The 16,043-nt window shown below is 45.4% G+C and overlaps 1 protein-coding gene across 2 annotated transcripts in view; it reads right to left on the bottom strand.

Annotated features, from left to right (window-relative positions):
- LOC146199593 (chitin synthase chs-2-like) overlaps positions 1-16,043 on the bottom strand; it is a 49,767-nt gene that overhangs the window by 5,048 nt on the left and 28,676 nt on the right. For both annotated transcript variants that reach the window (XM_084595110.1, XM_084595111.1), the window contains 7 exons: positions 15,900-15,979; positions 13,810-13,924; positions 11,654-12,021; positions 10,208-10,408; positions 9,515-9,909; positions 6,210-6,487; positions 4,046-4,356 (listed from right to left, as the gene is read on the bottom strand). In XM_084595110.1, coding sequence (XP_084451236.1) covers positions 4,046-4,356; positions 6,210-6,487; positions 9,515-9,909; positions 10,208-10,408; positions 11,654-12,021; positions 13,810-13,924; positions 15,900-15,979 — 1,748 coding nt within the window. The remainder of the gene's footprint in view (positions 1-4,045; positions 4,357-6,209; positions 6,488-9,514; positions 9,910-10,207; positions 10,409-11,653; positions 12,022-13,809; positions 13,925-15,899; positions 15,980-16,043) is intronic.

The following is a 16,043-nucleotide window of genomic DNA, read 5'->3' as shown; positions in this document are numbered from 1 at the left end:
GCAGAAGCGTACGCTTTCGCGTTGCACGCTTGGATCGTTAACCAGCTGGAGGAAGCTGTAACTTGACGCCCGCACACATCCGACCCGCCGCTTGACTTCGATGCGTTTGCCATTTGTACCAGGTCTTTTCCGTTTCTAACGCGATAGTCTTAAAGGGTCCATGAAAATTATTCACTAAAAAAAAAAAAAAGAAAGAAAACGTGCATCAGCAGTAGACGTCAATCCGCTACCCAACGCAAAAAAAAAAAAAAAAAAAAAAGAAAATTCAGAGCTAGGTTCATTAGCACCGATCACATCGGCAATCGAAAATGGTGCTCTCGAATCGGCAATCGAAAATGGTACCGCGTGCTGTCCCGTCGGTACCTTTTGTCGCTTTCCTTTGTGCTTTTCCACGCTAGTTGCAATGTCGCAGTCATTAACGAATACACACCAACTAGCCCAACTGTCTTCCATGATCATACTCCTTTCTAGCTGTTTTGTCGGCTTGACGGCTGAATAAAATATTCGTCTGGAGTCTGATTTCGGTGGTCCGCTTGTCAGTAATCGCAGACCACTTGCAGCTCGCATGTGCTGGCTCATGCACTTCCGGAACTGCTTACTATGGTTCTGGCCGCTCACTTCGACGATTTTTTTTTCTTTATTGCCCGTTTACCTCGACAGACTGCGTAACCGCTTCGTTCAAAGCGCGTTTGGCAGCGCTGTTGAACGATAACACAAACCGTGCTATCTCGCACGTGCTTACTTTTTACATTGCGCAGGCTTTCTTTAAATGCTGGAAAAGTGAAAGAAACGCTTAAATTTACCCTAAAAATGTTAAGCAACGTTATACTGCTCGGCGGCGCAGATGTGCCCGGCCCGCGATCCAAGGGACAGAGGTTCGATTCCAGCACATGACCAGGCAATTTTTCTTTCCAGCGAAACTGCTAGGCTCAGACATCATGCTCCTCTCAATTGGGATTTTCTCGACACGCCGCCGCCACCAAACTTTCTGCTGAACGGCATACGCTTTAAAAATGACCTCATCTCGATGGAAGCAAATTGTCTCTAGCATTCCACGAAACCAACTGTCGTTACTATAGCATCTGCGTATAGTGTGTTCACTCGACACGCGCAAACTAAGCATACGTTCGATTTAATTTTTTTATTTATTTTAATTTGGTAATTGCCGTATCGCTACGGTGTTTACCGTTGGGCGTCCTGTCCAGCAGGGAAAATATCAGTTTTGAACTAGTGAATCACATTGTAGCAATATACTGTTTTGAAACGTGTACTTGATGCAGTTGAAAACGCATGTTATTTTCCTAGGTGCACGGTATACGTATACATTTGTCACCTGCGTCACGAGTGAGACGTTCTGTACGCTTACTTTCAGAACAGAGCTCTTTGTCAATCGACACTCAGTGACGTTTTCAGTTTTCACGCTTGGAGAGTTATTTTCCCGGTATGCACATCTCGACGCTCCTACAGATTGTTCGGGAAACATCACGCGGTCATGAAAGGCCATTTGTACGAAGCTCAGTCTGGAGATTTCCCCTCCATGCATGAATGCATCGCAGCGGGCAACCACAGATAGCCCTATCCGACGACGAACGACGAAAGAACGAACTCGCATGCTGTTATCCCAGCTGTTGAGTTGCTGTCTTTGATGGGCACAAATTCACTTAATGAATATAGTTCATTTTGGCCCTATGCCAGCCTGCAATTGGGTGCTGCCGTCTACATCTGTACCCTCTCACATGACGATGCCAAACACCAAGATGAGAACTGGTTCAAGATGTAGTGCGAATACCTTTACAAGGTTTCCTGTGTATAGCGCTAACACGAGACGAAGGAGAGAGGGGAACATGGTTGCTTCCTCGCTCCCATTATCAAGAAAACAGCTAATGTGACGCAGAACACTTACGGTGATGTTGAATTTTTTTTCTATGCGCCGCAAGCAGGGCTGGGCAAGATACTTCTAAAAAGTATCTTCGATACCGATACTCGATACCCTGGTTTCAGGGTATCGATACAGATACGCGGTACATCGTCGATACTTCTATACATCACTGAAACCCTAACATAATAAAGGTGGTAATACGATTAGCGGCATTAGGAAATTTTACCTTGCTTTCTGGAATCTTTAGAGCATTCGTATAGCGTAATGTTTCTGAAAGAGCTTAACAAATACGACAGCACGGAGTTATTGTTTGGGTAGCTGTCCTTGTCAGAACTTCATATTGAATTGAAGGGTTACGGCTAAGCCATTTCTTACACAGCGAAATATTTCTTTAAACTAATTCCCTTCACGCGAACCGACCTGTGAGCACTTGGCTACATACAGATATAAAGGTTCAACCTGCGTGCGTGAGAAGAACTGAGCAGTTATATTGCCATTAGTGCGATAACAAACTTTTGAAGATCTACATATTGTTAAAAGTTAAATGGAAAACGAGAAAAATAAAATGGCTGAACGTTTTTTAGTCCGGAAAGAGCGCAATTTTGGAGGGCTAAAAGCGACGCAAATGAGAAAAGCCTCTCTATATACGCACATGAGCACATTGCAGTGTTTTATATATTAGATGAAGATGCATTTTATTAGCATGTAAGAATTAACCATAGCCGCGTTGACTCAAGCATCCTGGAGGTAGTTACGAGGTTCACAAGCGTCGCTGGAAAACTACGGCTGGTTGTAGATAAAAGATTGAAGTATCTTTTTTTTAATAGAAACTGACTAATATGGTGTCAATCAATTCGCATATTTCAAAAATTTGTTTTTATTTTTTTTTAAATACAGATATCTTTACAAGTATTATTTAAGTTTTGGTCAGAAGTTTTTGCAAAAAAAATGTTTGACAATTCGCATAATTTTTTATTCGAACTGTGGTGGAAAATTGCATTTATAGCTTTCATGTCCTGCATTCCATAAAATTTTAGACGCAATATTTTTTCCAGAAAGAAAGTCTAGTGGAAGCCTGGTCCCTGTGCAGTTACAAAGGATATATTTGTTTTCTGTCAAACGCCGTGTCTACAAGAACATGGTTAGCCGACTGCATCGTGGTGGACTGAGGCCTTAGAAGTTTGTGTTCTTGCCGCCAAGCGCGGAACCCTGGGGTTTTGGGCTGTGCATAAGTTACTGTGTCCGACAGCACACCGAGGAAACTTCTTGACGAGAATTAAACGCCGCAGAGACGGGGGGCGGATGGCAAAGGGTGGGAAGAGCGGGTACAGCAGTGTGCGTGATCCCTACTCCGTGTTCGCCTTGTGTTTCCGCTTTGTTCATATCTCTGTGTGTCTGGTAAAGGCTTAGCAGCTTCGTGGTACGCACTCGGTGCTCAAAAGTAATGTACCTCGTGAGCACCTACTTACCATTGCCTGCTTCAGTTTTAAAGAAAGGGAACCTGGAAATGTGGTTGACGTTGAGGGGCCGGGGCATTTGTAGGGAACTCATGCGGTACTACAAGCCTAGCTGTCTCAGGGCCTGTACTAGCGTCTGAGCGAGCGCCTTCAATCTAAAGTCTCACAGCGGTATCAGTATTTTAAGTTTTTTTTTTTTAAGTATCGAGTATCTCCAATATACACGACACTTCAAAAATGTATTTTCGGTACCGATACAGAGATACTTTCATTTTCAGCGCACGATACCTAATACAGATATACAAAATGTATCTAAATATAGTATCAAAGATACATGCATCTTCGATACTGCCCATGACTGGCCGCAAGCGTGGTAGAAATCTACAGAAGTAGGTAAGCACCGCAACTACATAGGTGGCGAGTGCAACGACGGCCTACAACAGATAAAAATTCTGTGGCAGGCTATAGCCCCCTCTGAAAGCGGCGGTGACCTATCATGTCCCAGCCTCATCAGGGGAGTACCAGCTGGAGGTTGTTAGGAGGTTCACAAGCGTCGCTGGAAAACTACGGCTGGTTGTAGATAAAAGATTGTAGTATTTTTTTAACAGAACGTGGCACAGATCAGTAAGCGTCGGAAACGCGTGTTGTCCCGACAGTCCCTGCAACTGAAGCAAGATATGCAAGTCAAATGCAACTTAACAACACAAACCTGAGAGCACGGTCCCGTTAGGTTTCAACTCGTGCTGCCAGCAACTCTCTTCCGTTTCCTCCTCACTCAAGGCAGGCATCCTCACCCTACTCTCCGGCAGCAGGGCTTCGAGGCTGTCGCAAGTGGACGTCGAGTCATTCCTGGACACCCTAAAGGAGAAGTCCCTGGTACCGTTCTTGGACTGGGTGCACCACAGGCAAGTCACTATGTCACCGATACGACACGACGCGAGCGCTTCGATCGGAGCCGCCGGTCTACGTCGATGCGACGGCGACTGGTCCGCTTGCTTCTCGTTGGAAGTGGACGTCTCCCTGCGTTGAATGCCATCGCATTAGCTAGAACACTTACATTGTTCATTTTCGGTTCCGAATTAAGAAATATCAGGTTCTGCTAAGTGCTGCACAGTTCAAGGTGCCCGTTTTAAACAGCTCGCGCTTACTGCGGCTGCATATACTGAAAGCTGACAAATGCGCAAGTCCAATTCAGTACTGTCGATGCCCTAATAATTTCAGTAATACCTACTCAAATTATTTGTGCATCAACCATACTATATATACCATATAGGCTGAACAGCTCAGACATGGTGTTGTGCTGACGTACGTTTGCAAAGTGTTATCAGCTTTTACCTTGCCATGTTACGCCATTTCACGAAGGTATTCTGAAACTGCCTCACCCCCACCGTCGTGGATCTACACCGCAAACGAGACAAGCTGCTTAAACGTCATATCCGATGTATGCGATTACGCCAACAAAATCGGCGTCCGACGGAGCAGCATCTTGCGCATTAGTATATCGGACATTCTCTTTTTGGTGACATATTATATGTGGATATTCAAGTCCCTACAGACAATGAATTAGAAAACAAATTCGCGTTAATAATATTTTTTTTTCCGGAAATCAGAAATATCTTTGGTGAGGAATGTAATGGAGAGAACAGCTAGCAGATGGTATTTTAAGGCAACAGACTTGTGTCTGAGCATATGGGAACTATAGGACGAAGACGGCAGAGAGATAGGTGGGCAATTAAGATACGTAAATTTTCTGTAGCCCCATGGTTACGGCTGGCAAGGGCTGGTCTAGCTAATGAAGATCGATCGATAGGAAATGCATTCGTTTGGGGTGGAGTTACAAGGAGTTACGGCGACGATGGTGAAGAGATGCCATTGACATGGCTTCTATAGCTGACGTCATGAAAGGATTCTTCCCAATCACTGCTGTCCCGTTCGGCCCTCACAACCGGGGCTGATACGTACTTGTCACAGCGGTCCCCCATTGCTCGAAATTTAGTTTATGCGTGGGAGAAGATCGCATTTTTGCGTGAACGAAAAGCAGTTACGAGAAGTCCCGAACTTCTATTCTCTGTGTAGACGTGCACCGTGCCCAGCCTACAATAAACAAAACAACCGCGTTTTAAGGCGTCCGTCAAGAATGTAGTGTCGGCGGCTCTGTCCGCACAGCCCACTGCTGAGCACTCGGCGACGAAAATGCAACTCTCATTTGCGATCCCAACATAAATACGAGGCGGATGCTTGGCGCTGCGGTTTTCTTGTGGCGAGGTCATCCAGTGTACAAAATACAAACTCTAAACACATCATTCTTTCTCGACCATAAGCCGATAAACGCTATTTGATTTGAGATATGCATGCTCGTAACCGTTTTGTGGCTTTTTGTTCACTGCTTCTTAGACACGACATTTAACTTCTCTTTTCTCCCAATTACGTGAAATAAGATTGTTAAATCACTCAAACGTCCTATAAAAGCCTTTGTTTTTACCATCTAAACCTAAGTGAAAGGCTGCATCCGGGCACAGCAGGCCGCACTGGCTGTCATCGCGTTCAACAAGAGAGAGCTTTGGCACCGCAAATACTGGCGCATATGCATACTCAGGCAAAAGGGATATATCTATTTTTTTTCTGGCCGTGCTGGGTTGCTCGTCTCACAGCACAGCAATATGGGTCATTTGTGTGGTAAGATGACTCTCCGCCAGCAATGCTTCGCCGCTGGACAGATCTGGGGGTTCACATCTCGAGGTATACTTATAAGGTAAGTACAGAAAACAACAGTAAGTACAGATAGACAATATGTTGGTCTGCGCATCTTTGAAAATATACGCGAGTGCATATGTCACTGTACAAGTGAACGGTAATATGTTCGCAAACCGAACCTGGTACCCCAGGAGACGACGTTGAGGTTGATGAGTGAGTAGAGCGCCAGGATGAGGTACATGCACGGCACGAGGACGAAGTAGAGTAGTCCGTGCATCAGGCAAATGAACTCCTGTGGGTGAACGAGAGCGGCGAATAGGAACACCAGCACGGTGCCCACAAAGAATATGGACGCGGGTGAGGCGATGCCGTCTTCGCGGATCTGCAGGGCAGTTCCCACCACCACGGCGGCCATGAGCAGTGCGTAGGCCGCCGACAGCATCTGGGCCACCAGGATCTGACGCGCGAGAGAAGAACGTTACAGTGGCTCAGTTAGATTAAGAAGTCGGCTTCCTGAGGAACGTTAAGTCAGTGTGTTGCATATTTAGAAGTAAGTATGGTTACATACACATATAATATGTCCTAGATGTCGGGGTCTGTTGGTTTTGTTTATAAGGTTTAACGTCCCACACCAGTAGGCTATGAAGGAGGGCTGCAAATATCACTACCATATAGGGTTAACACGCACTGACACCGCATAGTGCCCAGGCGCCTTGCCTTTCGCCTCCATCGAAATCCATCTGTTGCCACCACGACTGAACCCGAGTTCTCATCACCAGTATATGAACGTTCTATCCACTGAACCTCGGTGCGAGGCCAGATACTATAGGAAGGAAGGGGTTAATCCTCATGTGTGCCATTTGCTGCTTCCGAGCGATGGCTCTGTTTTCCGCCTAAATGAGGCATGCCTTTAAAGAAAAATGTATAAGCAGTTGGTATTCAGTGCCTTCAAAATTCTCGACTCCTGCCCAAAACCAGTCATGCTTTCTTCTTATGATGAACGATATCTTATGGTCTAAATACTTTTAATAATACTAAACCAGGTGTTTCCTTTTAGACGGTCCAAATTAAAAAAATAAATAAATAAAACAACTTCGATTAAGGGCTACGGCGGACAACAGGTAACAGGCAGAGTGGTTACGTTAAATAACATTTTATGTTTTCTTTTAAGGGGTATATGTTGTATTTTCAGAATTGGATATCGTCCTACAAATGGTATAGAAGCGGAAAAGTTAAAAAAAAAAAAGACTAGCGCGCGTTACAACACCCACAAATGTCACCCTGATAGGCGGCTTCACACAGACACTGCGCCAGAGGCGCAGTGTCTGAGGCCGGGTTTTGAGGCCGGGTTGTAATCGCAATGACTGTAGGCATCGTTACGGACGCGGCAGCTGTCAGCGAGGCCCCGGTCGAATAATAATAATAATAACAATAATAATAATAATAATAATAATAATAATAATAATAATAATAATAATAATAATAATAATAATAATAATAATAATAATAATAATAATAATAATAATAATAATAATAATAATAATAATTATTATTTGGTTCTCAGGAAGAGAAAGGCGCAGTATCTGTCACACCTGTTTCTGTGGGCCCCTGAACAGCGCCGTGGGGGAAGGGAGGAAGTTGAGAGTGAAAGTGGAAAGAGAGAAATAGAAGCCGTAGTGGAGGGCTACAGAGCAATTTTGATCATCCGGGGACCTTTAACGTGCGCTGACATCGCACAGCACATGGACGCCTCTTCATTTCGCCTCCATCGAAAGGCAGCCGCCAGAGGTTACAAAATCTTAGGGTGGGGCGATCTACGTTACAGGCGCTGTGTGTGAAATGGCCTGTCAGGGCGACACAAGGCCCACATGCGGGCCTTGTAACGCGCGCTACAATTTGTATTTGAGCTTTAATTCTGCAATGCAATATGCCCCCAAAAATGAAAATGGGAAAGAAGTTAAAAGTGTGCCTCTTAGCAGGTGTCCACCTTAGGCTCCAATATGCCTAAGGGCTAAAATAAATCTAAAGCCGTTGTCTTAAAATCTTGGACAAAAAAAATACACCCGGTTCATGTGTCCGTAATATACCGGGTGTTGCAGCGAACACTTTCAGAAATTCCTAAAAATAAGTTCAAATAGCCAAAAAATATTTTCAATAACAAATTCTCAGCCCTGGTGGATACAGCTGAATGCTAGATTATCCTAATTATGCAGTTAACTGAAGCTCACTAAGACTGTTAACCGTGTTAACTGTATAACCATAGCCCAGTCGTTAGTTCTTAATGTTTACTGTGAAACTGTGGATAAGACGATGCCATGTCAGGTTTTGAAACGACGAAAAACAATTTTTATGAAGGTTTGCAATGGTAGGAACTTCGGCGCTTCTTCCGCTCGAAATCGAAACTGAGCGCAATAGACCCATAGCAAGTTCGATGCGCATGCAATATCCGATGACGACGTATTGCAGTGACGAAGTCGGAAAAAACTACAGATAATTTTTTGTTGTCACGTCAGAATTTATGTGCGGTTTTTGACAGCAAATCTGTTTTGCCAACAGAATTTTCTGCATTACCATCAGCGTTTTCTGCACTTTCAACAGAAAACTATTGCAGAACTACAGACAACAGAAGACTACTACAGAAAATACGACAGAACTATGGTAAACTTGATGCTTACGACAGAAGTACAGAATTTTTGTCGTATTTTTGACACTGTTCTATAGATGTTTCTTCTACTGGGTTATTGTGTCACGCTACATACAATATTTCCTTTCGCAGCTTGCTGTAAGGAAAAGCGCAGTCATTGGCAGCTGTGAGATCGTTATTTTTCACAGCAACAGAACGAAATGATGTGCATGACACGGCGCAGTAGAACAGGCAGCTTGAATTTGGCGCCGTAGACTGCAACACGTCCGTGACGGACACCCCGTCAGCGCTGAGTTTACTGCGCTTATAACGCGTTGTTTCGGCGTTGTTTAGTGCGAAAAAAAAATACTAATCTTCTCTCGCTGTGGGGCTTTGGAAAATGAGTTCTTTCGGAAACTGATGTTGCATCATCTTGTTCAATTGGCTTTTAATTCCTTATTGGTACTAACTACCAAAAATACGTTAATTAAGAAGTCAATGAGAGTTTTGCTTAATTATTTGCATGACCGAAGAGTTTCGCAGTGAACTGTGCCCGCCGAGGCTGAGGGTTTGTAATGGCATTTTTTTATTTATCCTCTGAACCCGTTGTACTTAGTAATTTTGGAAAGCGCTGACTAAAAATACCCTGTATTGCAATCCAAACCTGAAACTCAAAATTGTCTTCACATGTTAAAGCGTCTGGAATGTACCGCTCGATCGATGGTCTTTTAAATCATGGGTTTTTCAAATGATGTCATTGAAATACAATTCGAGAAACGCTGTTAACTGAAAAAAAGCGGACGGGTTTTAAAATTAGCCGAAAGCAACCGGTGGGTACTGGAAGGAGCTGCCGGGTCGAACCTGGACTCTGTGCGAGCAGAGGAAGCAGATGGCGATGAAGGCGACAACTGGTACGGCGTTGTATATGAACGCCGTCAGGTTGGACACGCTGAAGCATTTGGCGAAGGCTCCGACCAGCATGAGGAAGATGCTGCCCGGTCCGAGAATGGTGCCCGCCAAGAGCATCCCTTGGTACGCCATGTAGAAGAGCGAGATCCCACTGTTGACACGCGCCGTCCTGCGTGCGTTCATCAGGATGTCGATGATATTGGCCATGGTCGAGGGCGTCCAACGGCGGCGCTGTGTGAAGAACTCTTCGAACGACTCGGGGCAGCGAGTGTAGGCGTCCGAGGCGGCGCTGTATTCGACCTGGTAGCCCTGCTTCAGCAATAGCGTGCACAACCAGCGGTCCTCCCCTGCGTTAGAAAACGGCACGCGAAGACTTGTAAGATTCCTTGCCCGCATCAGTATTTTCCGTACTTTCAAGAGAAAAATATATTGCAAAACTAAAGACAAAAGAAGACTACTGCAGAAAATACGAAATAACTACAATAAACTCTGACGCTTACGACAAAACTACAGAAGTTTGTCGTATTTTTGATACTGTTCTGAAGCCTTTTTTTTTTTCCGACTAGGTTATTGTGTCACGCTAAATACCACATTTATTTTCGCCCCACAAGCTGTTATTTTGAAAAGAGTGTGACTCGTGCACACCTTGGTCGTACTGAACGACGTGGATGGCTTCCGTCGACTTGGTGGTATACGTCTTGAGGACGTTGTCGGCCATCAGGGCCTCGCTACGGAATAAGGAGAAGCAGCCGGGACTACAGAGCACACAGCCCAGCACATGCTCGGTGGCTTTCTGCAGCCAGTGGCCCACGGCATACTCGAACTTCTGGTACCACACCATGGGACCTGTGTGGACGGCCGAACAGAACAGCGTATAGTGGGGCAGAGTTCACAGATATTAGTACTTTTTTTTAAACACATAATTGACGCTAAGCAAGGATAATGCCACTGGTAGCATATAACTCAACTCAACTCAAGACGCCGTAGTGGAGGACTCCGGAAATTCCGACCACCTGGGGTTCTTTAACGTGCACTGACATCGCACATGGCCGCCTTGCTTTTCGCCTCCAACGAAAAGCCGCCGCCGCCGCTGCCGGGATTCGACCCGCATCGAATTGGGCATAGCAGTCGAGCGCCCTAACCACTGCACCACCGCGGTGGGGCTTCCAGCCAGTGGTGTCGATTATGACGTCGAGGTTAAACATCTAGACTGAAATGTCCTTTGGTTTGGTTTGCGAAGCTTAACATAAGGTGACTCAGGCTATGAAAGACGCCTTAGTAGACGGCTCCGGAAATTTCGACCACCTGGATTTTTTAACGCGCACTGACATCGCACAGCACACGGCCACCTTCTTTTCGCCTCCAACGAAAAGCCGCCGCCGCCGCTGGCGGGATTCTACCCGCATCCTTGGGCACAGCAGTCGAACGCCAACCACTGCACCACCGCGGTGGGGCTTCCAGCCAGTGGTGTCGATTGCTTTCCATGACGTCGAGGTTAAACATCTAGACTGAAATGTCGTTTGGTTTCGTTTGGTTTGTGTGATTTAACTTCCCAAGGTGACTCAGGCTATGAGAAACGACTTAGTGGAGGAAATTTCGACCACCTGAGGTTCTTTAACGCGCACTGACATCGCACAGCTCACGGCCGCCTTCTTTTCGTCTCCATCGCAAAGCAGCCGGCGTGGCCTGGATTCGATCCCGCATTCTTGGCACAACAGTCGAGCGCCCTAACCACTGCACCACCACGGCGGGGCTGAAATGTCGTGTCTCCGTGAAATGGGTTATACCGCAACGCATGTCAATCGTTCGACGCCACTGGCTGGAGCAGCTTCCTTGGAGAGGTGTTTGTCGCTGCACTCTTGACCTTTGTCTACATGTGGTCGTTTCACGGTAACTTCCGCTTCTTTTAGACAGAGTGCGGAGAGTTATTCTGACAACATATTTCTGGTGCACCTTATGAATAATTTCAGGCTCTGCTTATAGATAAGCGAGTACAATGCGTTTTTACACTTTGTATACAACGCGTCTTAAGATTCGAGGAACTGAAAGTGTTCTTATCTAAATTGAGTTTGACAGAGGCCGCCTCCTCACCGGATCCGGTGGGATGTATGCGACCGCAGGCTGCTCCTAGTGCTGGGTTGTTCTTCATGTGGTCCAGAAGGTACAGTACGGCCTCTGGCCGGAAGCTGATGTCGCCGTCGAGGGCCAGGATGAACGTGTTCTTTTTGCGCAGCTCCTTTCGCCAGGGCTCCAGCCCCGATGCCTCGAGCTGATGGCCGAGCAGGTAGTACATGTACATGACTTGCGACCAGCGCTTCTTGTTGCGGATGCGGGTGCGGTCCTTGAGGTGCACCACGAGTGCATTGCGTCCCGGCATGGTCCATTCAAGACGGCCACCGTACGGCGTGTCCAGCATGCGTGGAGGAGCCAAACAGATGTCGTTCAGTCCGTATACGCTACTGCTCGGGGTAACCGGATGGGAATAGGAGGCAAAAAAAAAAAAAAAAAGAGTATGATGCTGGTTCATGCGTTTTAATAACAAAACACAACACGTTACCGGATATGAGGGAATCACATTCGATTGGGACTCTGTCGTTCGGCACCAACCCGATATTCAGAGAAAACCTACGCAAATTTCTGAACAATTTGCTTTTGAATCAAAAACTGGATGGACGGGCATAGTACCTACGTATACATTTGTTCTATCAGTCTCCCTGCCAGTTTCTTTTTTTTTTTTTTTTACTAGACCATTTGTCATGTTTGTCTGCAATGTGTGGTCTCGTGAATGGAAATGTTTAGTTAGATGCAATCATATATTCAGTAATCTGATCAGGTCGGCTAGAGCGAGGCCCGTTTGGTCGGCAGCTAAGAGTTTGAGTGAGGTTACTGACAGCTAGAGTTCATTTTATAATTAATTCCCTTGCAAATAGTTTATTTTGGCAATTCCAAGAGAATTTCTTATCAAATACAGGTGTTTATCATACTAATGAATAAATTTGGCCTGTAACGATGATGGGCTCTGCCGTAGGCTTCGTTTCTTAGTGGCCTGAAGACGAGCAGACCTGTAAAGACTCTTTATCTCTGCTTGCACAAAATGTTTATTATCCGCACTAATTTCACTAAACAACATTCGTAATGTATAGGCACTACGCTAAGGTGCTTCGCTTATACCGTAGGAGTAAGAGGGAACACTGCGCGAGCATGGCAGTAACAGTGGCAGGGATAGAGTATCATGAAGACAGAAAAAAAAAATTAAGCACTCAAATTTGAGAGAATCAAGTGTATACGTTGGTAAGTGCTCAACAGGGAGCGACCAAGCCGCGACCAAGATTTATGCCACGTATCCTGGCTGAACGAGGCTCAGCTACATGTTCCTCAACATTATTAGCGACGAGCGCTGTAGCTATTTTTTTCTCGGGCATGTGAGAGCAGCCATCTGGAATGGCTTTGCTTTTAATTTTACCAGGACGGGAGGAGGAGGAGAAACTGGAGACGCAACATGTAGTCTGGTCGGAACTACTGCCTGGGTGCTCCGGCCAGATCAGGCCTTTTCTCGCTTCCGCGCGGTTACCCTCTCTCCTCGGTGGGGTCCCTTCACCCCAGCGCCCGACGTGGGGGGAACAAGCGAAGCGGCGTGGGACTGTCGCGCCGTCTTCACCGCCCTTGATGCTGCTCTTTGCATTCTGCTTTTCATGGCCTTGGCACGCTGAAAGGCTGGCGACTGATTGAGCTACCAGCTGTTCGCAGAGCTCTGTCGTTGTTTGATCGGACAAAGATTTAAACTGTGCGATTAATAAGGAGCTATTAAAAAAAAAAAAAAAAAAGAAAACACCCGCTGCCCATTTTAGTTCGCGGCTCAGCGACGACTACTTCGGGATGTAAAAAAAGAACGTTAACTTGGGCTGGTTGGCATGGCCCATGTTTCCGCGTCGGTCTCCACGTTATGATGCGTACAAATACCGGAAACATTAGTAGTATGTTGCCTTGCAGGTAACTGCGAAGAGGTAGCATTATACGAGTATAGCACACTTCACCACGTAGAAAAGACCCCCCCCCCCCCCCCCCCCCCCCCCGACGCATTGAATTATTTGAGATTATAGCCTATGCGCGTAATTACGTCGCTAAGTCAGAAGCATTCAAGTAGCCTTCGAAGGCGTAAGCTGTTTTTGTTGGTAGCAAGATATCCGACCAACCGTCCCCTTTCTGGTCCGATTTCAACCAGTTTCACGCCTGTGCTTAATACTCACCAGGCAGCTTCATTCACCGTGTTGATGAGAACGTGGACGTAGTCGTTGATCACGCGGCCTTTTTGGCCCGATGAGTCTTGACCATCTTTGAAGGCGTCGTCAAAAATTATGTGGGCTGAGTAAAGAAAAGACACAAAAGTTACGCCTCCTCTGCAATACCATGCGGTATATTAAGATCGACTTTGCTCCTTCCTTAGTTCAACCTACGGTGCTCTTTACTCCCATAAACACCCCAGCTGCATACAATCATTTTCTCATATTTGCCGATGTGCTAAGGCTATAAGTGCTTGAGCTTATGCGTGCGAGCATTTCGCCATTTCCGATTTCAAGAAGGTGCTGTACGTGCAGGTGGCTTACACCGGTGTCACAACGGTCGCCATGTTGGAGTACCAAGAGCACCGGGAAAGTCTACATCTCAGACATCGCGGAAGCTTGGTGCAAATTATGTCTGGGGCTCAATCATGGCGTCCATGGCGTCACGTGCAAGCGCGTTGGAATTCCGAAAAGCCAGATGCCACATATATAATTAGCATATATAATTAAGGACTATTACGCTGCTACCATAAAAGTGCCGTGAATAGAGTGAAAAAACTATTTCAACGTAAGTTTGCACTGCTTTCGACAGCGAGTGATGAGAAAGAAAAAAAAAAAAAAATACGCAAGGCTATTTGAAGTACGAAGCCTGTGATCATGCCTCTTTCTGAACTGGCGCCATATATTCGGTTATTAGCTTTTTCTTTCTCCCCCAGAGTGATTGCGCTGCGCAATGTATACAAAGTATCCAATCTAACTTTATTCAAGGGTTAAAAAATAAAGCTTTTGAGATAGGCCAGAGAGACCGCTTGTATATAGGTGCCATCCACCTTACGCACCAAAGGCAATTTCTTATTTTGCTGTTAACCAATTCGTAATTAAGATAACTTTTCTTATTTACTAACTATCGCCTTTAGATAATAAATGTGATTTGCAAAGTTGGGGAGCACCTTCTGAAACCCCCGTTCCACTTATTTCCGGTAAAGAAAAAAAAGCTTCACTTGTGTCTTTTTTCCAAGCTCTAAAGAAAGCCCGGAAAAAAAAAAAAAATTATCCATGACTAACGCATTCGCGCGCCAGCCACGATTGTGGTGCTCTCATTCGTGATTTGAGTGAACGAAATTAGCTGCGGCTATGACTCGACAGGCAGGCAAGTTCCAGCGCGAATGCTTTAGTCACGTGATATATATATATATATATATATATATATATATATATATATATATATATATATATATATATATATATATATATATATATATATATATATATATATATTGTATTTCGCGGGATTTCTTAAAAGCTAAAGCGTGAGGCTTTTTTATCGAAAATAAATGGAATGGGTCCTTCAAAAGGCGCTCTCTTTGCAAATCACATTTACTATCCAAAGGCAATAGTTCGTAAATTGGAAAATTATATAAATTGCTAATTAGTTAATTTCAAAATAAAAATTGCCTCTGGTGCGCCAGATAGATGGCAGCTGTATACAAGCGGTTTCTAAGGCCTATTTCAAATGTTTTTTTTTTTTTTTTTAACCCTTGGCTAAACTTAGCTTGGGCACCCTGAATAGCGCAGATAGTCTTTCAGCTGCCCAGGCCCAAATGCCATGAGTATAGTCTTTTCTTGCAGGCCTATTAGGCGCCTGCATTAATTTTTAGAGGTTTTAAGTAGTTATATTCATTAAAGAAACGAACAAGCTCTTTATATTCTGCAGCGACCTTCCGTTCTGATTCCAAGTGCAAGGTAAAAAATACAACACTCGTATACATGACAGACGATATATTTGACGTTCAGGTTCAATCAACAGATCCTAAGTTTTATTTTATAGATAATGCCAGCGCAGAACACACGAGGAGACGACGAAGACATGTCTAACGTATACCAGCACTCGTCCAGCGGCACATCTTGCCCGGTTTTATCGACGGCCACACTTAGCGGAAATGTCACTATGCATGTTTTCAGAGGCTAAGCGATCATTCTTGCATCGCGTCCTGCAGCGCGTACTGCACGCTGTAAAATAATGGGGCCATGCACCGCCCACGGCCGTTGCAACTCACTTTCGAAGACGTAATAGAGCTTGTCCTTTATGCCCAAATGCAGCCTTGAGAGCCGCCGCGCGCTCTGGTCGCAGTCCATCCTGTGAACGGGAAACGATCGGCACTGCTCAAAGGCTGTCCGCGGAGGCAGGTTAACCGTTCGCA

Source organism: Amblyomma maculatum, chromosome 2 (assembly GCF_055883805.1).
Source record: "Amblyomma maculatum isolate TAMU_Amacu chromosome 2, ASM5588380v1, whole genome shotgun sequence".
In the NCBI taxonomy this organism is placed as follows: Eukaryota; Metazoa; Arthropoda; class Arachnida; order Ixodida; family Ixodidae; genus Amblyomma; species Amblyomma maculatum.
The sequence above is the reverse complement of the archived record's forward strand: the minus strand, read 5'-3'. Positions and strand labels throughout refer to the sequence as shown.